General features: G+C 38.6%; 1 protein-coding gene and 1 pseudogene across 4 annotated transcripts; both read left to right on the top strand.

Annotated features, from left to right (window-relative positions):
- Positions 1–1,779: 1,779 nt before the first annotated feature.
- Positions 1,780–23,196, top strand: LOC132278750 (histone deacetylase 19-like; annotated as a pseudogene).
- LOC132278752 (AP-1 complex subunit sigma-2-like) lies at positions 14,518–27,329 on the top strand. 4 transcript variants are annotated; one of them, XM_059780623.1, is made up of 7 exons: positions 14,518–14,556; positions 14,635–14,736; positions 23,994–24,108; positions 26,247–26,333; positions 26,838–26,929; positions 27,043–27,151; positions 27,247–27,329. In XM_059780623.1, exons 3-7 carry the CDS (start codon positions 24,106–24,108, stop codon positions 27,310–27,312), a joined length of 357 nt encoding a protein of 118 aa, XP_059636606.1. In that variant the 5' UTR covers positions 14,518–14,556; positions 14,635–14,736; positions 23,994–24,105; the 3' UTR covers positions 27,313–27,329. The 4 variants fall into 4 exon arrangements, with proteins under 4 accessions (XP_059636606.1, XP_059636605.1, XP_059636603.1 ...); XM_059780622.1 differs by having other exon boundaries at positions 14,524–14,556; positions 14,635–14,741; XM_059780620.1 differs by lacking the exon at positions 14,518–14,556 and having other exon boundaries at positions 14,636–14,741; positions 23,994–24,131.
- Positions 27,330–27,913: the final 584 nt, after the last annotated feature.

Raw genomic sequence — 27,913 nt, 5'->3', positions numbered from 1 at the left:
TGGCTCTTAATCAGATGTGTCATTTTTTCCTTCACGGATCCACTTTAAAATTCAACAGAGGATCTTCTTCTATGGTAAAGTTAAAAAGGGAACCTTGTTACTCAAATTAATCCACCCAAGTCCTTCCCCAACATGTTTAGCATACATATATTATAGCTGAAATTCAATTTTTATTGCAGTAGTGCACATATTACACAAACACAGATATTTGCAATTTACCTCTTGGTTCAATATATTGTATCAATGTGTATTATCATTGCTTCTACAAACATGGTGACAATCAATCTGGAACTGTGGCATTGATAATGCAGATTCCGAATAACAAGTCAAAATTAAAAATAAAAAGTAGAGAAATTTACTAGACCCCGTATACTTCTGAATTAGTTGATTGTAAATTAGCAAACCACAATCAGTCAATCAATCTTGCACTTGCACAAGCATTGCACACACATTGATACAACCACATAACTGAGTGCTATCACAGCAAGAAGAAACACTGCTGCATAAAATGTCAAACAGCAGAATCAGGACAATAAACCAAAGAAGAAGAAAAAAAAAAAATAACAAGTGCAACATAAGAAAATGCAGGGTGTAGCTTTTTTTTTTTTTTTTTTTTAAGCATAGAATGCAGGGGGTCGCCCATGTAAATCTCTTCACTCAAATGGCAAATCAAATTGTGGTGACAAAAAACAACAGAAACTGAATGCCGATCTGGTGAAAGATGCTATCAAGTCTTAAAAATATTTAAAGATTGGCAAGTTATTTGTCATTTAAATGAAGGAAGCTGAAATTGTTTCAACATGTTTTTAAGAAAATGCTAAGCAAGAGAGAGGGAAGGGGGTTTCGGGGTTGGCAACTGCGTTTTGCGCATATGGATCCGGGTTCTAACTTAAGTCCTTGCTGTGCTAGAGCATCTCCTTCAGGGCTACCCTTCTCACACACCCCCCAATCTCATACATCTTCCTCAATCTCAACTTTGAAACAACATATACAATGTCACACCATCAATTTTCTGTTTCTTTTAAACAGAAAAAGCTTTGCACTTAAAAGCCCTTCCCTGTTTGAAATTATAATCCCATCTCAAATTTCTGATGCCATCTCATTGTACACATAATTATAAAAAAAATGATCTTATTTTTGTCTCTTCAACCCATCTTCCCAGATTTTCTTTAAGTCACTATATGCTACTTCAAAACCTGAATTTCAAAAGAAGATCTCCCCTCAAAGTCATATAGGCATTTTCTTTTCGATCTAACATTTTGAATTATTTATGTTACTTTTGGAATGGGAAGAAGGGAGTGGAGTTGTTGAACTCACATTTTGAATTAATTTATGTTACTTTTAGTTCAGGGTTAGTTGCACAAAATCAATAATTCAGGAAGGTTTTTTTGCACTTTATTCTAATTTAAATTCTAGACTTGAATTACGAAGTTAAATTTAATCAAACTTAAAATTGTAAAAATAAATTATATTTCTGGATAAAAATCGAAATAAAATTGAATTAAGATTTTACAATATTTTTTATATCCGGTTCATCCTCCAACGCACCTGCCTACAACGTTTAACTAAAGCTAAACGTTAACTATATATGTATATATATAATATATATTTGTCTTAATTACGCAAAAAAAAAAAAAAAAAAAAAAAAAAAATATATATATATATATATATATATATATATATATATATATACAATACACTCCGTATATATATACTATTTCTCTGTCTTTTTAAATATTTATATATGCTTTAACATAATATTAGAACTGTTGTGGGCTATAAATTAGTGTAAATAATACATTGTTGAACAAAAGAAAAAAAGAAAAAACAATCAACGAAAAGAAGAAGAGGGAGTAGAGAAAGCGTTCGGAGCCATTTTTGGCGTTGTCTCGAGGATTTCAGGTCTTCGATTTCCGTTTCTCTATTTAGAGGTACACACTATATCTCCTTGTTAATTTAATCTTTACTGTAATCTCAATCTCTCCAGATATGCGTATTATTATTATTTTTTTGTTTTAAATTCAAGAATATAATTGATGCAAATCATAATATAATTTTTCTCTTATTTCTCTTGAGAACCCATATTTCTTTCTTAACGATCGCACTTGTCGTTGGGCTTTTTGTGGGTCTATCTATATAATCTCTTATTACATTGAGTTAGGTTTTCCATTTTCCATTCTAGGGTTCTCTCGACTTCAAAATTTTGGAAGTGCGTGTTTGGTGTATTTTGCAGGCTTAAATTATCATTGAACATTAGTTTGTGTGTCTATGGCCTATAAATACTTGTATTTTATTCTCAATCCATTTTGCTTTCACTGTAGAGTTAAAAATAGTTAGCCATGAATCTTATAAGTATCTACTTTCTCTATTATTATGAGATGCTTTCAATAAGTTAGGATTAAAAAAAAACTATGGGTTGTGGAAATAATTGAGAAATAACGCTTTGATAATTCCAGCATGGTGGCCTGTGTTATTCAAAATAGTTGCTCTGATTTTTATTTGCACAAGTAGCCTCCTGATTTATATGCCAAGTGGATGGTGGTATGAGTTGCATTCCTCCTGTTTATAAAACCGAGTAAGGTTAATCATTTGAAATCCAGTCCAGAATGGGCTTTCGTGCGACTTTTTCTCTTTAATTCTGAGAAGGATCACCTTAATTCTCAACTGGTCTTATGCTAATTGAGGCTATGGGTGCATTCTCTTTTTGGTGTTGAGAATATTTGAGATATTGCTTGATGTCACTGACTTATCATTGTGAATTAGAACAATGCACATGGCACCCTTCTAGGGTTCTCTATTAAATTAAATGTTTTTGTTTTTTATTCGACTTTATTCATTACCTTTCTAGGTTGGTTGATGGAAATTGGAGGCAATTCCCTACCATCTGGGCCAGGTGGGGTGAAGAGAAAAGTGTGTTATTTCTATGATCCAGAAGTTGGCAATTACTATTACGGGCAAGGTCACCCAATGAAGCCGCACAGTATTCGGATGACACATGCTCTACTAGCTCACTATGGATTGCTGCAGCATATGAATGTTCTTAAACCTTGTCCTGCTAGAGATAGGGACCTTTGTAGGTTTCATGCTGACGACTATGTTGCCTTCTTGAGGGGTATCACCCCAGAAACACAGCAAGATCAGCTGAGGCAGCTGAAGAGGTTCAACGTTGGTGAAGACTGCCCTGTATTTGATGGTCTCTACTCTTTCTGTCAGACCTATGCAGGGGGTTCTGTTGGTGGTGCTGTGAAGTTAAACCATGGATGTGATATTGCAATAAATTGGGCCGGGGGCTACATCATGCAAAGAAATGTGAGGCTTCTGGTTTCTGCTATGTAAACGATATTGTGCTGGCCATTTTGGAACTTCTCAAAATGCACGAGGTTAGTGAAATTTGTCATTGGTTATTTTTCAAAATGCAATCGTTAGGATTTATGCATAGTAGCAGACGTCTGAGACAGTATTCAATGTTTTAGATTTGCTATTTCTTGTGTTTTATTGGTTTCTAAAAGTGAATTTTCGGACCACAAGCCACTACATATATACATCTGCATATGAATATTTTTAAATTAATATATTTGTATATATGTAATATGTTCATCAGCCCATGTGTATATGTGAAGGATCAAATTATACATGGTGTAACAAATTTTGCCCTTGCAGCACTCAGTATCTTCCTGTTGGACCCATGTTTTATCAAGCCTCGAATCCGATGTCTCTTCCATGCTTCTCACATGCTGATCATGAAGTTGACTGGGAGCTGCTCCATTCATACACACTTTATATTAGAGTTTAATTATAAATCCTTGTAAACAGTTTACAGATTAGATAGCTATATTTATATACGATGAAGTTGATATTTGGTATCTACCAAAAAAAAGAAAGAAAAAAAGAAGAAGTTGATATTTATCACATGACATGCATGGTATTATTACTTTTTATCCTAACGCTAGGTTTGGTAAGACACGGGCTTCACAAGAAGTCATCAGAGTGCTTTAAAAATGAAAATTCTTACACAATTTTATAGTTTGACCCCTTGTGTACCATTTAGCGGAGTATGCCATTTCCCTCACTTATGTGTCAACTGCACTAAGTGCCAACTGTATATTGGGCAATTGATGGTACCAGTTTAATCCGTTTTGACATCATGGAAGATGTTAAATCCTTTTATATAATCTCCAAGGTTGTTTCTTTATCTTAGTTTAGTATTTTTGATGAAACATAAGTCTTGATATTTGAAGTTGGCATCAATTGTTGAATCCATAATTATCAGTAATGATGATTATACTCATGATTCTTACTCTCATTACTACAATATTGCTTTGAAACTTCTGTCATATGAAAGCTGTAGCTCCTTTTGTTTAGCTAGTTACAAAAATACTTTTATATTCATTTTTTATTTTTAACTACTGTATTAAGCTCTAAATTGTTTAACTAGCCTTTTGAGAACTTAATTTTGTTAGATTTTTCATATTGCAGCGTGTTTTATATGTGGATATTGACATTAATCATGGTGACGGGGTAGAGGAGGCTTTTTATACTACGGACAGAGTCATGACTGTTTCGTTTCATAAGTTTGGAGATTATTTCCCTGGTACAGGGGATGTACGTGATATTGGGTATGGGAAGGGAAAATATTACTCTCTTAATGTCCCGCTAGATGATGGAATTGATGATGAGAGCTACCAGTCCTTGTTTAAGCAAATAATGGGCAAAGTGATGGAAGTTTTCAGGCCCGGTGTTGTGGTTCTACAGTGTGGTCCAGACTCCCTGTCTGGGGACCGGTTAGGCTGCTTTAATCTCTCAATTAAAGGTCATGCAGAGTGTGAAATATATGAGATCTTTTAATGTTCCAATACTGTTACTGGGTGGAGGTGGCTATACAATGCGCAATGTTGCTCGATGCTGGTGCTATGAGGTATTATATACTTTCTTTGTAATTATCACGTGTTAAATAATTATGTTCTATGATTGGGTCACTGTTTTTGAATTTCATTTTGGTTAACCCCAAATGGAAATGTTTAATGTGATCTTTGGGAAGGTCAGTGAAACAGCTAAATTTTGTACACTTTAATGGAAATAGCAAGAAGGAAAAAGAATGTAGAATTTGCTGATGTACACCCCAAATTTCAAAATGACATGGGCTAACATGTGAGAATTTGTTGGTTAAATTTTTCATGGAAGCTTAGAATGTATATTGAACACACTTTTTTATTTTATTTTATTTTTTTATTGAGTGAATGTTGTGATTATTCTAATATTCTCCTCCTAAATATGTACGTTTCATTTTTTTCCTGTTATATTTTAAAGGGAAGAAATTGAAAAATATATTCATATGATTCAAAAGAAAAAAAGAAAAAAAGAAAAAAAGAAGAAGTACTATTACTTCACATTATAATTTATTTTTTATGTTATTTATAAATTTTAGAAGTTGAAACTCATTTTATTAGTGTTCTTTATCGTTAACGAGATTCATATCGGAAGTTCCATGTGGCATGTCATAATGCTCATTTATTGAGAATCGTGGTAAGTTTGAAAATCCAATTGGAGATAAATGATTCCATGGTTATTTAATTGTTATTCGACTTGTGTCAGTTATTTGGGTGATTGCATGGGTGTTTTGAGGATGGCAACAGGGCGGGTTTGCCTAAACCCTATTCCGACCTGATTGTCAATTTTCAGCCCCAACCTTGTCCTGAACCCGGGACAGTTTCCCTTCTTACTCCCATCCCCGTTTGAGGAATGTATCTTAGACCTCATCCCCACCCCGTCACAACCCACCATCTCTGATTCTCTGCTGAAAATGGAGAGAGAAGATTAGATTTTAAGAGAGATGCCCTAGATGCATATATGTATATAATATCTATATATATAGAGAGATCAGATCAGATTCTAAGAGGGACAACCCTAAATACATACACTTACAGAGAGATATATATAGAAAGAGAAGTACCTAACATACCCTAAACATGGGTTGCCATGGCCATATTGTAGAAGCAGTGAAGATTAAAGATTGAAGAGCAGATTCTATATAAGAAGATTACGATGGCCTGTTGATCGTTGGAGATTGCCGGTGGAGTGAGGATCGTGAGAGAGTGATGAGAGCAGATTCTTTAGTAGAAGATGATGAGGGTTACCGGCCTCTTGAATGTTGGAGGTCACCGGCAGAAAAGAAATTTCCGCTTTTCGTTTCCAAAGCAGGGAACTCAAAACGTGGTTGGGATTCTGATTTAGGGTAGGAATCCTAGTAGTAAATATATATGGGGTAGTTTTAGTAAATTTTAGAAAGTAAGGGCATAATGTAATAATACTCTATAATTGGGGGTTTGGGGTGGGATTCATAAAAACCCAAACCCAACTCAGGTTTTAGTTTCAACACCTTACCTGCCTTTACAGGAAAAAGGCTTTCCATACCCGTCCCATTAGGGGCGGAATGGGGTGAAAACCAGTAGTGTCGGAAGAAATTGCCATCCCTAGTTTTGATAGCTGTCTTGACTTGAAACTAGTTCATGGATTGAATGCATTTTGGGCCTTGGTGTTCCTAATTGTGTTTAGATAGCAATATTTGCTCTAATGGTGAAGGCTAGAATTAGATAATTTTAATTATCGTTGTTGCTGTTATCATTGTTATGGTGATCACAAACTTGTTTATGTTTTCCATTTTTTTTTTAATGTGATTTTCCGTTCAAGATTTATTTGGATATCTTCTTTAATTGACAATTATGCTATCATCCCTTGAGCAGACAGGAGTAGCGCTTCGGCTTGATGATAAGATGCCGCAACATGAGTATTACGAATATTTTGGTCCGGACTATACTCTTCATGTTGCTATAAGTAACATGGAAAACAAGAACTCTCGACCGTTATTGAATGACATAAGGGTTAAGCTTCTTGATAATCTCTCAAAACTTCAACATGCACCGAGTGTGCAGTTCCAGGAATGACCACCTGAAACTGAGCTCCCAGAGGTTTGTTCTACATTTGGTAATTTATTTACTATGTATCTCATTATTTTTTTAAGGCTTTTTGGTGACAAGGTTATATATTTCTCTTTGAAATAGATATTTAGAAAGTAACAAACAACTTCTATATAATATCGTCACCATGGTCTAGCCTTCTTCTTGTTTTGTCTTAATTGGTTGATTTGTTCAAATTAACTTTGTTTGTCATATATATACGCTCCAGAATTAGAAATATTTGTAATTCTAAATTAAGACAATTTTATGTTAGATGCTAGTTGATTGTGCCAGCCTCTCGGGTTAATGAGGGAAAGAAAAGAAATTATGAGGGGAGGATTCTTTCTGAAATCTGTAGATAATGTGCATGGAGTGCTTAAATGTGGTGGTGGTATTCGTTGCTTTGTTAGATTAGAACATCCTGTTTGGAAGCCCAAAAATTACAAACTTCGTGGCCCAGACCACTTAAGAAGACTTTTGGTCTAAAAGGAAGTGACCACGGCAGTAAGTCTGAAGCTAAGACCCTGTTTCTTTTTAGGATAATATACAACGGGTTTAGTTTTATTTATATTTTGTCCGGGATCTCAATGATCCGGTTAGAAGGAAAGTGGTGAAGTCGGTTATTCGTAAAAGTAGGGGTCATGTGGTGTGTCTCCAGGAGACTAAACTGGCTTCGATGTCTGATAGGATTGTGAGGAGTCTTTGGGGGGGGGGGGGGGGGGCGATTTGTGGAGTGGGTTGCTTTGGATACTATTGGCTCCTCGGGGGGCATTTTGATCTTGTGGGACAACAGATGGGTGTCTAAAGTGGATGCTAAGGTTGGGCGTTTCTCTGTTTCTTGCATTCTTGCTTTAGTTGAGGATGGAGTTCATTGGATTCTTTCGGGTGTTTATGGTCCTTCAGAGGACGGTGAGCGCCACTTGCTTTGGGAGGAATTGGGGGAGATTCGAAGTCAATGGTGTTTGCCTTGGTGTATTGGAGGGGACTTCAATGTTGTTCGTTCTCCGTTTGAGAGGTTAACGGGAGGTAGGTGGACGTCTGATATGGAGGCTTTCTTGGAGTTTATTGATGAGTTTGGGCTGATTGATTTGCCCTTGGTTGGAGGTCCGTTTACTTGGTCAAGTGGCCGCTCTCCCCCTACCCTCTCTCGGATTGACAGATTCTTGGTGTCAGGGGAGTGGGAGGAGAGGTTCTCTGATGTTGTCCAGACTACTTTAGCACGTCCTATCTCTGACCATGTTCCGTTGATGTTAGATTGTGGGGGACTGTGTAGTAGACGTTCTCCTTTCAGATTCGAGAATATGTGGCTGCGGGCTGAGGGCTTTCTGGAGAGGGTCCGTCTTTGGTGGGAGGGGTATGGTGTGGCCGGCACCCCTAGTCATGTGCTCGCAGGCAAATTGCGTCTTTTAAAGGTGAACCTTAAGACTTGGAATAAAGAGGTCTTTGGGAATCTGGAATGGAGGAAAAATCGGGTTTTAGCTGAGATTGCGGCTATTGACCGGATGGAGGGTCAAGGGGATTTGGTGGAGGCTTTGAAGATTAGGAGGGCGGAGTGTAAGGCGGAGTTTACTGAGATTGCAATCATGGAGGAGATCTCGTGGAGGCAAAAATCTCGAGCCTTGTGGCTTAAGGAGGGAGATAGAAATACTAAATTTTTCCACAGATTGGCCAATGCTCATAGAAGAGGCAATCACATAGGGAGGATTCGGGTTGAAGGGGTTGTTTTTTGTAAGGAAGAAGAGATCTGCAAAGAATTTTCAGAGTTCTTTGAGAAGTTGTTCACAGAGACTGTTGAGTGGAGACCTTTGCTTGAAGGGTTACAGTTTGACTCTATTTCTGAGGAGGAATGCTTGAGTTTGGAGTTGCCTTTTTCTGAGGAGGAAGTTCTGTTTGCTTTGAAGAGTTGTAATGGGGATAAAGCCCCAGGTCCTGATGGTTTTACCATGAAATTTCTTTTGGAGTGTTGGGAGGTGGTCAAAGGGGAGGTGATGGGCACTCTTCATGCTTTCCATTCTCGGGGTTCGTTTGAGAAAAGCTTGAATGCCACGTTCATTACCCTTATTCCAAAAAAAGGGGGGGGCGTTGGATGTTAGGGACTTTCGCCCTATTAGTTTGGTGGGTTGTATCTATAAGTTGATAGCCAAGGTGCTAGCTTCTAGACTGAGGAAAGTTATGGATGGCATCATTTCGGATTCTCAAAATGCTTTTGTCGGTGGTCGTCAGATTTTGGATTCAATTCTTATTGCAAGCGAGTGCGTGGACTCCAGACTGCGTAGTGGGGTCCCAGGTGTTCTGTGTAAGCTGGACATAGAGAAGGCATATGACCATGTGAGTTGGAGCTTCCTTCTCTATCTGATGGAGAGGATGGGGTTCGGTGATAGGTGGAGGAGATGGATTCACTTTTGCATTTCCAGTGCTCGGTTTTCGATTCTTGTTAATGGTGCTCCTTCCGGTTTTTTTTCTAGCTCAAGGGTCTTGAGACAAGGGGATCCTCTCTCTCCCTTCTTGTTCTTGTTTGTGATGGAGGCCCTTAGTAGATTGATGAGAAAGGCTTCAGATTTGGGTTTTTTGAGGGGCTTCCGGGTGGGCAGGGATGTTGCTTCTTAGTTGGAGATCTCTCATTTGATGTTTGCTGATGATACTTTAGTTCTTTGTGATGCGAATGTGTCCCAGATTAGATATTTGAGATGTGTTTTGATTTGGTTTCAAGTTGTCTCCAGCCTTAAGGTGAATGTGGGCAAGAGTGTTTTGGTGCCGGTTGGGGAGGTCCCTGAGATTGAGATGTTTGCTGACATTCTTGGTTGTAGGACTGGGTCATTTCCCATTTCTTACTTAGGTTTGCCTCTGGGTGCTCCTTCGAGATGTGTAGGAATTTGGGACCCAGTGGTGGACAGATTTGAAAGAAGGCTAGTGGGTTGGAAGAAGCAGTATCTTTCCAAGGGCAGCAGGGTCACTCTGATTAAGAGCACCCTCTCTTGCCTCCCCACTTACTTTATCTCTCTTTTTCAAATTCCCTCTTCAGTTGCGGAGAGGATTGAGAGATTGCAGCGTAATTTTCTTTGGGGAGGTAGAGCTGATGAGTTTAAGTTCCATTTGGTGCGATGGGATCAGGTTTGCAGGCCTATTCGAAATGGTGGGTTGGGTCTCCGTAGATTGGTGCCATTTAATAAGGCCCTTCTCGGGAAATGGTTGTGGAGATTTGGTGTGGAGAGACATTGGCTTTGGAGGAGGGTTGTGGCGTGTCGTTTTGGGGAATTGAGAGGAGGGTGGAGTTCCTTGGAAGTGCGGGATCCTCGGGGGGTAGGGGTCTGGAAAGTGATTCGGAAGGGTTGGGATGAATTCTCTAAACACATTCGATTTCGTCTTAGAGATGGGAGGAGGATTTGCTTCTGGGAGGATGTGTGGTGTGGAGATGTTCCTCTCGCTCTCGCTTTTCCTCAGCTCTACAGGATTGCTTCGGATAGGCAGGCCATGGTGGTCAACTGTTATCATCTTGATAATGGGAGACTGGTTTGGGATGTTCGATTCAGGCGTCACTTTCAGGATTGGGAGATCGAGGAGGTCATTCGCTTCTTGGAGCTGCTTTATCGCCAAAGGATTGTGGAGGAGGATTCGGACTGTTGGTCTTGGGTAGCAAACTCTCATGGGCGTTTTGAGGTGAGGTCCTTCTTCAAGTGTCTCTCATTTGATCCTGATGTTCGTTTTCCTTGGAAGTCTGTTTGGCGCTCCAAGGCTCCTCTCAAGGTGGCTTTCTTTGTGTGGTCTTCGGTTTTGGGAAAGATCCTAACCCAGGAAGGAGAAGCCAAGTGGTGATCAATCGTTGTTTTATGTGCCTTCGTAATGAGGAATCAGTGGATCACCTTCTCATTCATTGCTATGTGGCTAGAGAGTGTTATGCCTAGATCTACAAGAGGGTTGATTGAGGCTTGGAGAGGTTGCCCTGTGGGGACTCACAGTCAGGATGCGTGGAGGGCTACGCTGCTTTGTGTATGGTGGTGCATTTGGCTTGAAAGGAATAGGAGATATTTTGAAGGAAAGGCGATGTCGATTTCGGTGCTTAAATTCTCGATTATTTCCACTCTTTTTTGTTGGGTTTTAGGGAGAGATCATAGATCTTTGGAGGAAATTGTTGATTTTTTGGCCTCTTTGAAGGATTGAGTGGCTTTTTGTATCGTTCTTGGGTTCCGCTCCCCCTTGGAGTGTTTTTTTATAAAATTTTTTATTTATCAAAAAAAAAAAAAGATTAGGATTAGGATACCTGTACACAACTGAACAAAGCTTTGACCAACATTTGTCAAATGGATCTTGTTTTTCCCTTTTGCTTTATATAGGATTATTGTTTTAGTAAGTAACAAACTGCATGTCTTTCCTAACTATCTCGACCCTTGCTAGTTTTGATCTATACTTTCTTCTAGTGTTATCCTCTACGTGTGGACCATGTCACTCGTTCTTGTCATTGCAGTTATTGGTCTTTGTTGTATATTGTCGAAGCATTTTTGTTGGTTTTCTTTATTTTATTTCCTGAGAAATCCACAATTAGTATGCTTGATGCCAATTGAGAGTAAACTGTTGCCCAAGGTTCTTATACGTCAAAGACAATGCCTAAAATAGATTTAAAGGGGGTAAATAGATTGTAGCAATTATAGTTCAGATGCAACAATATAAAATTTTAAATTTATAGAGATCAAAAATAAAATAATGTAGCAATCAAACATAAACACATGATTTTACATGAATTCCCCCACTAGAAGAAATCACGTGATCTAGTTCAGGCCGATCAAACTCCACTATCAAAAGAAAGGTAATGCAATCTTGTATTAGATTTAAACCCCACATAATTACCTAGTTACCTTTGATCCAGATTGACGCCTGATGTTTTATTCTAACTATGCTGCTGCCAGTTAATGAGTTCTCATGCAATCTGCTCTTCAACTCACGTTTTCCTCTATTGTAATGTCTGAACCTCTTTGTGTGATTTGGTGTTGATGACGAGTTGGCTCTACAAGTTGGTGATCAACACTCTGAATATTAACTCATCACTAATGTAAGATGATAGATGATAAAAAGAAAAATATGTAATCAACGTGCATAATGCTCTTTATAAAATTCTTTAGATGTGTAGTTGAGGAGATACTACCAGAGCTGAGCTCTTGGTGGTAAGAGATAAACCCCCACCCCCTCCAAAAAAAACAAAAAAAAAAAAAAAAAAAAAATTCAGGAGCAATACAAGTCCTTACATTATAGCCTATTAAAAATGATTAGGAACTGCTTATCCTAATTAATACGTTACAACGTATATTGGTTTTGCATTTTCTCGGAGCTGAAATGACTGTCAATTTTTTTGAAACCGATACAGATGGAGTTCCTCTGCTCACAAACACACAGGCACATACCCATTAAGCTGAGATAAATATATATATATATATATATATATATATATATATATATATATATATATATATATATATCATGCTTGATACTCCCAAACATGCACAGGTGCATACCCATTAAATTAAAAATAAAAAATAAATAAAAAGTTGTGGTCTCACAAACATGCACAATACCCATTAAATTGGGAAAAGGAAAATTGTGGTAATCTGATAAAAAGACGTGTAAGGACGTGGTTAACAATCACCAGAGCAGCACAGAACAATAGGAAATATAATCATTAATAAAAAACTTGAATATTACAGTGTAACTTTGCAGCAGCCATACATGAAGAAGTGACTTCTCTTAAATGTTCTGACATTCAGGCAGATGAAGATCAAGATTATGAAGCTGAAAGATGGGATCCTGAATCTGACATGGATGACAACTGGTAAATTTTTCGATGCAATATCACTTTTATATTTTGGATTTTTATGGCTTCTAATGTATGTTACTTATTTATTTTGTCAGCAAGCCTTTGCCAGGCAGAGTGAAGAGGGAATTTCATGAACCGGAGCATAATGACGCGGTATGTTCCTTCCTTTTTTAAGTTCTTAGCATCTAGAAAACCAGTTCATCACATTGAATATGAGATAGAGCATGCTTGTTACATGTTTTGTTGCCAAATGCCAATGGCAAACACTTAATACGTGCCAATTATTATATGCAATATTTTGTGCTTTTTCTACAATAAGAGTGGATGTAAGTAATTAGGGGCCAATGGTAATTATGACAGTTGATCTAACCGATAAGCATGAGGAAGTGGCTCCGAGTTTAAGAGCAGCCACTTGTGCAAAATGTTATCTAATGTCTATCTCTAGTGTTCAGGCAAGACCAATACTAGGTAATGGTCTATTATTATACCCTTTTTTTTTCTTCCCCCCCTATGTCACTGTGATTGTGATACAGTGCTTATAACCTGTCATCTCTTGGTACAACGAGGCGACCTCTATAGTTGGTAGTTCGTAAAAAGGAGAGCTAATGTGGTCATTTTTGGATATAGACCAGAAGTTCTTTTTCATTCGTTGTTGTATTGGTTCCTTTTTGACATGATAGTATATGTGTCTACACACCTTGTTCAAAGAGAGTGCACTTTTAATTTCAATAAGGTGTGTTATGTGCCTTGTTTTCAGTGATTATTATTCATGTATAAAAGCAGGTGCGGAGCTAGAAATTTATGTTTTGGGGCAACTAATAAGATGAAAATAAAATTTTAAAATCATAAATAAACTATACTATATCATTCCTTACAAAAAAGTCTCTTATATATTTTCTAATATAAATTAACAAGATAAGATTATTTTTAGACATAAATTATTTCATAGCCCATGCAAACAAAATCTAATTTGGCATATATGTTATATATATATATATATATAAGTTGCACAAAAAAAAAAATTTAAATAAAGCTCTATAGACGTGGCTTGTATTCCTTTTTTTCTATAAATGTAAATGTCCAAAAGTAAAGTTTAAAGGATTCTAAATTGAGATTATTTATAAATTTTGTGGGGGTCACATCATATCGTCATGATAATCCTTGCCTTATCCCATATAGATGGGTCCCCATGAATTGTCTTTTTCCATTCTTTCCTATTGTATACCATGTCTTCTCTTAGATTGAATTTTTTAAAAACGTTTTTAATTACTTCTTCCCATGTATGTTTTTGTTTGTTAAAATTTTTGTATATTCTTTTGGCAAGTAAATCTTTTTAATATGTCATATGTGCTTTCCTTATATTACTTCCACACAAACAAGAGAGTCCTGTCTATGGCCTGGGAGACTATTATCTTCTACATCCAGGGCCCACATTGAAGCCATAAACATTTGTTCGTGTGTGTAGATAGAAGTTGAGTTCCTGGTTTATGGATCTTCTTGATTATGCAAATACCTGAGCTTGCCATAATGTTACTAGTAATGTAGTGTTTCGTGTAATCACCTGTTTGAGAAACTTGAGAAGAAAAGAGAAAAGTAACTTCATTTTTTCATTTGACGTAGTAAAAACTGATGATCAAAATTCAACCTTTCAGATCTAATGTGCTGGGCTTTCTATTTTTTATTTTATTTTATTTAATGCAATAACAACCTATGCCCTTGCTGTATCTTCAGGAGGGCCTAAAAGTACCAAAGCGTGCAAGAGAAACAGATGCACCACTAGCTGAGACTGCAACTTTAAAGGTGAAGATTTGGCACAACCTTTTAATAGCAAGTATTTTGTAACCCTATTTTATTTATGTGCTTGGATGTCTTTCTCAGGTTTCAAATCCAGATTCAATGTCAATGGATGAACCAGAGATTAAAGTGGAACAAGAAAACTCAAACAAGCCACCTGATCAGCCTGCTGAGATGAGTTCATGAGTAAGGTTGCACACCCCCTAAAAATAACTATGATATACATTGCTTTGTAATAACTGTAGTTTTCATACCCCATTAAAAATTCTAGTATTTGGCAATTTTCATACTCATTTGGAAACTCACTCCCTTCCCCCCCTCTCTCTCTCTCTCTCTCTCTCTCTCTCATACACACATACACAGACGTTCCTTTTGTAGGCTCTGTTTTGACCTTAAAGACTCTGGAATGAAAATGAAGTAGTATAGGGAACATATGAAGGAAAAAGAGTGAGATTTTGTAACGTGGAAGAAACTCGTTTTTCCTTACAAAGAGTGAGGAAAGGCTCTGGAACTGAGTGAAGGAATCAAAATTTTAATCATTAGAATCTGTCATTTCCTTTTTTCCTTTTTTCCCCCCCAATTTTGGTTCATTTTTAATAAAATGTTATTGTGAAATCAAAGGGAATGATGGTTGAGGTAGTGATTGTAGAGTCAATAATACATCATGATTAAGTTTATTGTGCTCAACCGTTGAGAGGATGTTTATCTCAATCCAATGGCTAGGGCATGCTTCATAATGAGAGTGCATCGATGACAGAAAAATTATTATTGTGCAATTATGGGAGTGGACCAGTAAGGCAATTATGCAGTCACTAGGAAAGCAGAACGGTGAAGAAACAGAAAGAAAGGAATATCACTCGGTTTTCTTCTGCTCTATTGACCGACCCCTCATGAGTCATGCCAAGTGAATTCTATTTTTGCCTTGTTAAGCGTCAATTTCTGTATCAGAGAAGTTTGAAGAACACAGATTATATTCCGTCCATCTTAGATTTCTTTCCTTTGTGTGTGTGTGTGTGTTGTGATGGTGGTTCAGCTGATTGTGTCGGATATGGGCATATGATGGGTGAAGCAAGTGCATCTACAAGGATGTATCAATTCTTCAGCTGACTGCTCTTTTGATGCTTAGTGAACCGTGCACATTGATATTTGTTTGATACACACACTAACACTCACTCACACACCTTTCACTATTTTGGTATATGCTGGTCTTGTTATGGTATGATGAGCTGTCGCTTAACCGCCCCAAATTGTCGCTCACACCCATCTCCTTTGTTTCTTCTCCCTCAGCATAATATCTATCTATATATATCTAATATAAATATGTATGGACATGGTAGTTCCATTGACTGCTGGCTCACCATGTATCATGTATGTCATGTCTGGTTAGCCCCCATGGTTGTCTGTTATATATATATATATATATATGCAGATATGGACATGCACACGAGTAGTAGGGTGTGTGTTTACCTAACGACAGTGGGCTTCATTCATTCATTCTAACCCACTTCCCCTATATTCTTCCTCCACTTCCTTTTCCCTTTGTCCTCCTTTAATTCTTGCTCCACCACATCCATGCTAACTAATATGACAAATAAATGAAACATAGCTTTTGGTTTTTTTTCATTGTTTAATTATGATTGTATTGACTACTTGTGAGTATTTTTTTGGTGAAAAATCAAGGAAGGGACTATATGTGTGTGTGTGTGTGTATATATATATATATATTAGTGTTTAATTAGTATAATTGAGATGATTATTATTCTGATAGTATCATGCCCTTACTTTTCAAAATGATGTCAGAGATTCAAGTCTTAGTAGAGAGGTGTGTGTGTGAGTATCAACTAAGAAAAAAATAATAAAAAAATTACCCGGTTTAAATTGTTAGAACTTAATTTAAGTATTAAATTTCTTTATTAATTAAAAGATTTAAGTTCTCTATCGAGTTCTCTCCTTAAAAAAGAAGAAAGATAATTGTGAGTATGTAAAAAGAAACAAGAATTAAAAAGAACTGAAGTGTGATCCTTGATTTGGGCCATGAGTCATCATATTGATTTTAGCCCAAATTATGAGTGCTACTAAGTTTAGCTTTCATACTGGGCCTGTCCTATCTTGCAAAAGAAACTAGTATCATTTTTTTTTGATAAGTAAATTGTATTAAAAGCGCTCAAAAGGGGAACGCGTCCCATACTATACAAAGACAAAACGGAACCTATGAACTCAAAGAGCCCATGAAATCAACAATATCCTCAAGAGAAGAGTAATCTCTCCCCTGACCCCAACAAAACAGGTTACAAATGATAGAAAATTTTAGCACCCCAATGGAGGATTCCTTCCCCTCAAAAGATCTTCCATTTCGCTCTTTCCAAAGGCTCCACCAAATGCAAAATGGGGTCACCCTCCAGAAAACTCTGGCCTGAGCCCCCACCCATTGGCCCCTTCGCATATCTAACGACTCCCGAGAGGTCCGAGGCATGACCCAATGAATACCAAACAGGCTAAAAATCAAACTCCAACAATCATGAGCCACAGGACAATGTAACAGAAGATGATCCACTGACTCCCCATTAATCTTGCAAAGACAACACCTATTAACAATGATATGCCTTCGCTTCCTCAAATTGTCCAAAGTCAAAATCTTACTCCAAGCTGCAGTCCACACAAAAAAGGCCACCCTAAGAGGCGACTTAGACATCCACACCGTCTTCCATGGGAATGTGGTACCATGAAAACCAGAAAGGCACACAAAAAAGGACCGGACCTGGAACATCTCCTGAGAAAAAGGCATCCAAATCAAGGAATTTGCCCCAGACCCCTCCACCTCCTGTCTGTAAAGTAGAGCCAAAAACCTAGTGACATCATCCAACTCCCAATCCTGAAAAGCTCGCCGGAAACGCACATCCCAAGATAGCCTCCCGCTATCAGGGCGATAGTAGTCAGCAACCATAGCATGTTTGTCAACAGCAATCCTGAAAAGTCTGGGAAACAAAAGAGCCAATGGCCTATCATCACACCAAGAATCCTCCCAAAACCGGACATTTCTTCCAACCCGAACTCTGAATCTAATATGTTTGGAAAAGACATCCCACCCCTTACCAATGGCCCTCCACACCCCCACTCCGCTAACAGATCTGACTGGTCTAACTGACCACCCTCCTCTCTCCTCCCCAAAGCGACATGAGATAACCCTTCTCCATAATCTGTGTGTTTCCTTGCCAAATCTCCAAAGCCACTTACCAAGAAGAGCACGATTGAAAGGGGCCAATCTTCTAATTCCAAGCCCTCCCAACTGAATAGGCCTGCAAACCTGCTCCCATTTGACAAGATGATACTTGAACTCTTCTCCGCGACCCCCCCAAAGGAAGTTCCGTTGGAGCATTTCAAGTCTTTCAACAATAGAAGCTGGAATATGAAAAAGCGAAAGAAAGTACGTTGGAAAGCTTAACAAAGTGCTCTTCACTAACGTAACTTTACCGCCCTTTGATAGATATTGTTTTTTCCAACCCGCTAATCTTCTCTCGACCCGCTCAATCACCGGGTTCCAACTTCCAACCCTCCTAGCCGAGTCCCCCAGCGGCAAACCCAAATACGAGATGGGAAAGCGTTGCGTCCCACACCCTAGAATAGCAGCCAGAGTGTCCACCTCCTGAACCTCGCCCACAGGAACAAGCACGCTCTTTCCCACGTTGACTTTCAACCCAGAAACAGCTTGGAAACAAACCAAGACACATCTCAAATACCTTAACTGGGACACTTCTGCCTCACAAAAAACGATAGTGTCATTCGCAAAAAGTAAATGAGAGATCTCCAACTGCTGAACTGATTCAGGGCCAATCTTGAAGCCCCTAATAAAACCCAAATCCACCGCCCTTCTCATCAGCCTCCATAACAATAATAAAAAGAAAAGGGGAAAGAGGATCCCCCTACCTCAACCCACGAGAACTGCCAAAAAACCCCGAAGGAGATCCATTCACCAACACCGAAAACTTGACAGTGGAAACACAAGAAACAATCCACTTCCTCCATCTCTCACCAAAACCCATCCTCTCCAACAGATAGAACAGGAAATTCCAGCAGACATGATCATAGGCTTTCTCAATATCCAACTTGCACAGAACACCAGGAGTCCCACTACGAAGTCTATAATCCACACATTCGCTAGCAATAAGTGTGGAATCCAGGATCTGTCTACCCCCAACGAAAGCATTCTGAGACTCGGAGATAACTTCATCCAGGACCTCCCTCAATCTAAAGGCAAGGACTTTTGCAATGAGCTTGTAAATGCACCCAATCAGACTAATAGGTCTAAAATCCTTGATATTAGAAGCACCACCTTTTTTAGGAATAAGGGCAATAAAAGATGTGTTAAGCGATTTCTCAAACCGCCCCGTGGAATTGAACTCATGAAAAGTGCCCATACTCTCATACCGGACCACCTCCCAGCTTTCCAACAAAAATCTCATCGTGAAACCATCAGGACCTGGAGCCTTATCACCATTGCAACTCTTTAAAGCCTTCAGCACTTCCTCCTCCGAAAAAGGATTTTCCAGCCCATCTCTATCCAAGGCAGAAATAAAATCGAAGTGAAGACCATCAAGACGAGGCCTCCAACGAAGAGGCTCTGAATAAAGCCTTTGATAGAAAGAGACAATAGTGCTTCGCACCTCCTCCTCCGAAGACAAGACTGCACCATCCACACACATTCGCCCAATATGATTATTCCTCCTATTAGCATTAGCAGTTCTGTGAAAAAACTTCGTATTTTGGTCTCCCTCTTTGAGCCATAATGCCCGAGATTTCTGACGCCACGAGATTTCTGACGCCACGAGATTTCCTCCAAAAGAGCAATCTCCACACATTCTGCCTGGTAAGCTCTGCCTGGCAAGCTGCTCTCCTACTGCGTTGAGATTCCGAAATAACACCCTCCCCTTCCAATCTATCAATCTCCGCAATATCAGCCAAAGCCCTATTCTTCCTCCACACTAAGCTCCCGAACACCTCCTTATTCCACCTTTTGAGATTGGTTTTCAAAATCCGAAGCTTTCCTGCAAGAATATGGCTCGAGGTACCCACCACCAGATTTTCCTCCCACCAAGAATGTACAAATTCCTGGAAATTATCTGCACGAAGCCTCATGTTCTCGAATCTGAAAGGAGTGCTGCGAGATCTCAAACCTCCACAGTCCAAAACCAAGGGAATGTGATCCGACGTCACCCTAGCCAAAACTGCCTGAACAACATCCGGGAATTTCTCCTCCCATTCACCGGAAATCAAAATTCTATCAATGTGAGAGAAAGTTGGAACTTCCCTTCCACTAGACCAAGTGAGAGAAGCTCCCTCAAGAGGGAGATCAATAAGCTGGTGGCCATCAATAAAATCAGGAAAATGCATCATAGCCTGAGTCCACGAGCCATCTGTAGACCGCTCCGCCAGGGATCTAACCACATTAAAGTCTCCTGCCACACACCAAGGAAGAGACCACCTCCCCTTCACCCCACTCAACTCCTCCCACAAACCATCCCTCACACCATCGTCAACCGGCCCATACATCCCAAAAAACAAGTGAAACCATCCTCCTCCATCACAAATGCATAAGACAAAGAAAATCTCCCTCTGTAAACGTCAACTTTAGCCAACCATCTCCTATCCCACATAATAAGAACACCTCCTAAAGTCCTAATAGCATCCAGCGCCTCCCACTTAACAAAGCGGTTACCCCACAGACTTTTCACCACACAATCAGACATAGAATCAACCTTTGTTTCTTGAAGACACACCAAATGCACCCCCCATTTCCTCACTGCCATCTTCACCACCCTTCGCTTGCCCGGATTGTTTAGACCGCGGACATTCCACGATAAAATTCGGAACTTCATGAGGAAACAATCAACCCCTTCGCCCCCTTACCCCTCCCTCCTCCCTTAGCATTACCCCTCTCCTTCTCCCCCCCACTCACCCTATCATAATTCACATCACAACACAGATTCCTTAGCTCCCTTTCCCCTTTCCCTGGAGTAAGGTTCTTCTTCTTCCTACTCCTCCTTCTGGAAAATTGAATCAACTCCCCTTCTCTCCCCTCTGCCGTGGCCTGAAGGATTGCTAAGGCCTGATCACGCTTGCCTTTGCAGGAGACACCCAATAGATCACTAGTAGCCCCAATGTTAGCCTTGACCCAATCCATTCCAGTGTCCTCACCTTCCTGCCTACACACCTTGCTGCCCAACTCCTCTGGATGAACAACAGCCAAAGGGTCTACCACCCCCAAATTAGCAAAACCCTCCTCCTCCCACAAAATCATATTAAGAGAACTCCCCCGATCCACCCTGCTCCCATCTACCATACCTCCCTTGGCCTCCACAGCCTCATCAACAGATGACATCTAGTCCTCTCCATAATCTAACACACCATTTTGTGTGACCGGGACCGGGTTACAATCAACAGTATGATCATCATGCGAATATCTGTGCTTCTGCAACTCCTTCACCAAAAGAGAAGCTGATTCCTCACTGAGGGAAATTCGGATATCTTTACACACACAAACAGTCACCACATCAGGCACAGGACCCTTTAGACAAGCCACTGGATCTCCTTTAAAAGAAGAACACAGCCCTTCCGATCCACCCAATAGAAACTTGGCGGACCTACCCATCTCCTCCCCTGAAGAATCATACCAAGAAGCTGAAGAAAACTCCGAACAAGTCTCAGCGATCCCTACAGAGTCTCGATCAATATCCCTGTCACCAGACAAGCTAACCGTCCCATCCCTTTCTGACGGCCCAACAATCCCAAACTCCGAACCAACCGTAGAGTTCAATCCTTCCACCAAGTCAACCTCAAGAACGGGTGAAAGCAAATGTTGTCTCCCATCAAGAATCTCTCCCCCTTTACTATTCAACTCGCAAGGAGAAGAAGCAGAGATAGAAGAAGATGCAGATTTCCGATCATGAAAGGAACTCGACATACCTGGGCACGAATGGGAATCCTTACGAGCAACCCATTTCTGTTTGTCCTTCCTAGTCCATTTCTTACTGGGATCTTTCGACAAACTCCGAGAGAGATCATCCTTCTTTATAGAGACACAGTCACCTTTCTCGTCATCACCCAAAAATCCAGATTGAAGAAGCTCAAATCTGTTACTCGAGAGTCGATTCTGACAACACGACCCATGCCGGAAGTTCTTTGAACTAGCCCCAGCCTCTTTCGTCACTTTCGAACTCACCTTCACCCAATTCGCCTTCTCCTTCCTTGACCAAACACGTGAGGTCGAAAATCTCTGTGACGTAACCAAGTCAGGTTCTGGAATGATATGGCTTTGACCCGCTTCTAAAGATGGGTTGGGCTGTCCGCCTTGAAAGGAAATTGAGAGATGGTTATTTGGGCCCCATTTAACCATCCTGCCCTTAGTCACTCTTAACTTCCCCTGAACTGGTCCAGAAGAAAAGAGAGGCCCAGAGTGCTTAGGTCGACCATCCCGCTTAACAGACTTAATGAACCACCTCGGCCCAAAAGATGGCCTAGGCCCACCCCACACATAAGAATTTTTCCCAGTTACTTTTAATCCCGCTGCATGAGCCCCACGCAGACTAGGCCCAACACCATCTGGCCCAACAGAAGTTGAGTTTAAAAAAATCTTGGGAAGCACGTGACTCAGCACGAGGAAGGGTAGCTGTCTTCCACTCATAACAGGCATCCTTTCTCCTCCAACCACGTGTCCCAGATGAAGCCTTCCCATTTCCACTTGCCTTAGGTGTGTGGCTGTTCACACGTCCCTGACCTTGGATCCGGTTACTCTGCGCCTCCACCTGTTGGAAATCCGGCTTAGATCCATCCCCACCTCCATAACTGTAAACCGAACGAGAGACGCAAGCCGACGCCGCCGGTGAGCCCGAATCACCTTTTCCGGAACATGTCCTACCATCATATAAAAAGCAGAAAGGAAATCACTTGAACCCACTAGAAGTTTGATCCACAACTATGTTCTGTTTGTTGTGTTGGTGACATGGTGGGCCTCTCACATTGCATGTAGTTCCGGACCATGTAAAAAACAATTCCTCTAATCACACTTTGCTCCACCCAGGCCCAGCTCAACAATCATCCAAAAACATGGTGCAATCTGATGTGTGAACCATTTCCTTTTTCTCTAATGAGTAATGTACAATTTCGGGTTTTTTATATATATTTTTAATAATTATTTTAATGAATGGGTTGTTGTTTCATTCTAAAAGATAGAACATTATAGCACGTAGAAACGATAGAATGAGGAGAGCATACCCTCCCCAATAGAACAACAACAACATTACAAAATTTTAAAAAAATTATACATGATCCGATTAATCACACGTCGCCATTCTTGTATATATTTGTACTAGTTTTTTTTGTAATTTTTTGTTATGTGACCTCCTGTAATTGGTTAGGATCAAGTAGCTCTGGACTATGTAATAATTTTTCTATTTATTTCAGAATATATCTAGTTGCAATAATAATGAAAAATGAATGTTAAGTATCTAAGACAAATAAAAAAAAGAGCTAACATGACAAAATAGCTTGAAGAGATATAGAAGTTGCATCAATAGTGTTAAACGAGATAAACTTTGCTAGATCAAAGGAGTCTCTCTTGATACCTTTCTCAAGTTCCTCTCCAACAACCCCCCCCCCCCCCCCCCCCCCCCCCCCCTTCAAAAAAAAAAAAAAAAAAAAGAACTGCTGAAAACAACATTCTCTGAATTATGAATGAACATAGACAAGAGGATAATGAATTCTACATTCCAAGACCTAGGCAAAACTATTCCACAACCATTTGTTAGAAGTGTCAAATAGAAATACCCTCTATAAATTACTTCAAAGGCAACTGAAAAGGTAAATTTGATCACTTGAATAAGAAATTTTTTTTTTCTCCCTCCTTGAAGAGATAAATTTAGAAAATAAAATGCTAGTAAAAATGTAATTATTGGTCATTTTTCTAATCCAATTGTGATATATATATTTTTTGATAATCCAATCGTGATATATGAAAATCATATTTTAAAATATCAAAATTATAATAGTAAAATCAAAGATAATAGATTTACATGAGTTTTAAACACACACTCATAAGTGATAACTTTTTACTTTCCAAATCTTTCTTAAAAATAGAAAAAAAAAAAAAAATAATTCTTACTAGAGGTAGAGAGAAAGTGTCTGTGCCATTTGCCAAGGGCCCAAAAATAAATAAAATAAATAAATACATATATATATATATATATATATATATATATTTATATGGGAGTATATATAAGCACACACTCAATTTTAATTTACTTTTTTTTTTTAAACTCAAAAATATGTTATTTTCATTTTAGAAACACGTGATAATGACACTGACTATACAAAATCAGTGTAATAGTCCCCAAAAAATTAAAAAATCGTGTTTCATGGATCTTTGAAAATTTTGACGAACAAAAATGCAGCAATTGAGGAGGCAGGAGAGACATTAAAGAAGGGAAAGATCAAATTGGGACAGAGAGAAGGGCTTCCTTTGTTTCAAATTGATGCCGATAGAAGACACCAGAGCTCACAACCATGGTAACATAAATCTTTGTTCGCAGGTCATCATTTTCTTCTCTTTAATTGATTCGATTCCAATAAAACAGATCCAAAATGCATCTATCATTTCAATCCAACTTTTCCTTATTTCATTTTGTTTATCAGACCTTTATGTTCGATGCTAAACACACACTGTCTCTATCTTTGTTTTGAATGTTCGTTTCTTGATGAATTGGAGTCGTTTTGATACTTATATTTTGCTTTCCTTTTTGGGTTTCCTTATCGAACATATATTATCCATGTGATCACTTGTTTTCTATTTTATAACCCTATCTATTGTTCTTTGGTGGAGTTAGAGAACTTCAATTACGAGCTTGCCTTGCGAAATTCATAATTGGGTGGAATTTGGGTTAATGTTTGTTTTCATTGTTGGATCTGAAAACTTAATCATGAAAGTGTTGTGTGCATATACAGTTTGTTTTCTTAATCATGAACAATGCTATTTCATTGGCACAAGTTTTTATTATTGAAAAGAATGAGACATGTATTTGGATATTTCCCTTCAACTCCGCAATATTGTATTAGTTATTTGGCATGAATAGTTGAAGGGAATTCTCCGGCGAGAAAATTATGGGTGTGTGTGACTTGAACTATTGATTCGAAAACTTAATCATGAATGTGATGTGTGCATATACAGTTTGTTTTCTTTGCCGTATTTTTACTTTTTTTTTTTTTTCCTTTTTCTTTTCTGGATAGAATAGTAGCATTGTTTGGGGGAGAGTGGGTGGTTCAGTGGTGAATAAAATTATAGTCATTATTCAATGTGGGGTCTTCTCTGTTAATTGAGGGTGCTGGGCAGGGTCGACTGGATACAGACCTAATTTGTGGCATTATTGACACAAAGTGGTTGTCCGCGTTCTCAAGCTTGGCAGCCCGAGCATTTTACTAGGTCACTAAGCATTGTCCTCTAGGTTGTGAACAAAATTATGTAGATGCCAACTGTAAAAGTGGATGGTGTACTTGATGGACATAGCCAAATGGAATGAGTTAGTCCCTCCCCCCACCCCAACCCCCCCCCCCCCCCCCCCTCTTAATGAATGAGTTAGTGTTTGTAGGAGGAATATGCAAATGGGGTGCCCACAACTAAGAAAAACCTATTAAGATTGAGATAAAAAAAAATGGTGGAGGCTTCAGCTTTGGTGAGTAGTAGGATGGTTGCTTACAGGAGTGAGGTGTTGCTTGTGGCTTGCAAGAGGTGGATTTAAGTGCAACTGATGATGAATTCTGAAAGATGCCATGGTTGACGTGATATAGAGAGAATTTCTATGGTGAGAGCCTGCATGGTGACAAGAACGGTGTCCTGGAGCATTAAGGACAAATAATTAGGTTTTGCTTATATTTGTCCAATTATGCTTAATCATTTCCAGATAGAAAATTAGTTTTGTGAGTATTGTGTTAAGTTGCAGTGGACGTGTCTTAAATTGGTAAACCCTTTCTTTTTATCACAAAAATGCCTTACAAATTTTATCTTGTTATTTCATGCTTATAACTATAATTTATTGCAACAATCTTTAATCAACTTCTTATCCAGAAATGAAATGACTTGCAACTGAACTGCATTCTCTAGTAATGGGGTTTGAAAACCCTTTCTGTACATGCAAAATGCATATTTGGTGGTTGTCCAAGCAATGCGGGATGGGCTCATTCAATCTTTCTTTGTTGAAAGTAATGTACACCAAATAGGGCTTTGACATGTAAAGCTGTGTTCACTAGTTTGCACCATGAACAAACAAGTGCTGCTTTTTTAAGCCTATGTTTTTCGGTGGAACCCATTCAACATTTTCAGCAATTATAAATCAAACTTGATTAATAGTTTTGTCTTCTTAATAAAATGAGGTAATTTGGATGAATAATTGAATATTATGAGTTGGTTTATCATTTGTTGACGGTTATTTGCTCTTATTGAGGAAAAAACTGGTTTCACATCTGTTTTTTTTTGCTTCTTTCTGATCGTAATTCTTACTTGGGGGAAATAATTTACCTCTTCAACAAGATACGTAATATATTTTATCGCCCTCAAAAACCACCAACTTTTCAAGAATAATTTAATGGTTATGTTTGAACCAGCTAGAGAACTAGTAAATGTTTAGTGGCGTCTGTTTACGTGCTTGTTCCAGATTCACTTTGTGCTTCTCATCAGCCGACAAGGAAAAGTGAGGTTGACAAAGTGGTATTCACCTTATGCACAGAAGGAAAGAACAAAGGTATCATTTACTTGAACTATGCAACTTTTTCCAATCTGAAAGCTGTTCATTTTCTGTATTCCTGGGAGGAGGGTTACAAATATAGATTAGTTAGCTGGTGCCAATTCATGCCAAGTACAATGTAAAATTTAGGAGTCGAGTATCTTTTTTTTACTTATTAATTCAATATAGATATAGTAATAATGAAAATTTCTTCTTCTTCCCCTGTGGACTTTGCATTGCGCAAGATATATAAGGAATCTTGTTGTGTCGTTGGAATGTGTTTCTGTTCTTGTTTCAAGCTTTATAAGGAAGCTGAACATTTATATACAACTAAGTGGCTGTCATTATAAACATACATGGAATCCCTTCTTAGTCATATCTTTTAGTTGTTGGCATTTCGACGGGGGGAATTAGTTTGTGCAATTATGGAAAATCATAATTTTTAGCATGTGAATTTCCCGAAGTAATGTGCACTCTGTTAATTATGTAAATGTTGTGGTATGTGGATGGCACTTTGTACAGGTAATCAGGGAACTCAGTGGTTTAATTCTCCCGCGAGGACCCAAGCTTTGCAACTTTGTGGAGTGGAGGGGTTTTAAAGTTGTTTATAAAAGGTATGACAGAATTTTTTAATCCTAATTTGACGTTTATGTTTGTGGCCCTGATTCATAGAGAGAATTATTCTTCTTCACAAATATACAGTACTTTATGTGCATCTGTTTATCAGATATGCCAGACTGTATTTCTGCATGTGCATTGACCAGGATGACAATAGATTAGAGATTCTTGAAATTATACACCATTATGTCGAAATACTTGACCGCTACTTTGGAAGTGTGAGCCCTGCTAAACTTGAAATAACTAAGAATTTGAATTAGATTAACATACTATCTTAAATTGGTATTGATAATGCTTCTCTATGCTTCATTAGGTCTGCGAGCTTGATTTAATCTATAATTTTCATAAGGTATATTACATTGCCCTGCTATGTGTTTGAATCCTTTTTCCCTTATCTGTTGCAGAAGGGCAATACCTGTTGCCTCCTGCAGGACATTTTTTGATCTTTTGCTTGGGTGACAAACTGAAAAAAATTCCCCTATATAGAGCCGAATGATGAAGAAGATTTGTTTGGCTTGTATTTGGAAGTATGGTTTTGGACTCAAGTTGTACATGTTTATGTTCATTCGTACATTTCAGTGGATGTCTGACACAGAAGTATTGGTTAAGAGTGGTAATTTTCTAAGCTCTTGTTAGTTCAAAATCATATATACAATACTCTTGTTAGGACTGCTCCCTTGCCCTTTGTTTATAAATCTTCTTGCAATACTCATTGACCTTAAAGTTATATATGCAATCTCTCTCTTTCCACGAGCCATGTCTCGCTAACCCTAAAATGAATTACAAAATAAGAGTTAGCAAAAGAGTAAAGCGAATCTTTAACAGCCATTTGTAGTTGCTGAATATGCTGCTGTAAGACCACTGATGAGAATTAAATTTGACTCTTTTCCTGTAGTAGGAACCATATAGATGATAACCAATCTCTTTTCTTTTGGTAAGACATTCACAGACTTCTGTTGATCAACTTCTCAATTCTACCT

Source organism: Cornus florida, unplaced genomic scaffold, assembly GCF_030987335.1.
Source record: "Cornus florida cultivar Cherokee Brave unplaced genomic scaffold, ASM3098733v1 CherokeeBrave_3.0.0_Hap2_Chr10, whole genome shotgun sequence".
Lineage (NCBI taxonomy): Eukaryota > Viridiplantae > Streptophyta > Magnoliopsida > Cornales > Cornaceae > Cornus > Cornus florida.
This window is presented reverse-complemented; position numbering and strand designations above follow the sequence as displayed.

What these genes read in the sequence shown, in the direction of transcription:
- LOC132278752 (XM_059780620.1), top strand. Translation starts at nt 24,075, where the DNA reads ATGCCGATAGAAGACACCAGAGCTCACAACCATGGTAACATAAATCTT. An exon ending in CACAGAAGGAAAGAACAAAG is followed by an intron (nt 26,334 to 26,837) that starts GTATCATTTACT and finishes CACTTTGTACAG; the next exon opens with GTAATCAGGGAACTCAGTGG. An exon ending in TTTAAAGTTGTTTATAAAAG is followed by an intron (nt 26,930 to 27,042) that starts GTATGACAGAAT and finishes TCTGTTTATCAG; the next exon opens with ATATGCCAGACTGTATTTCT.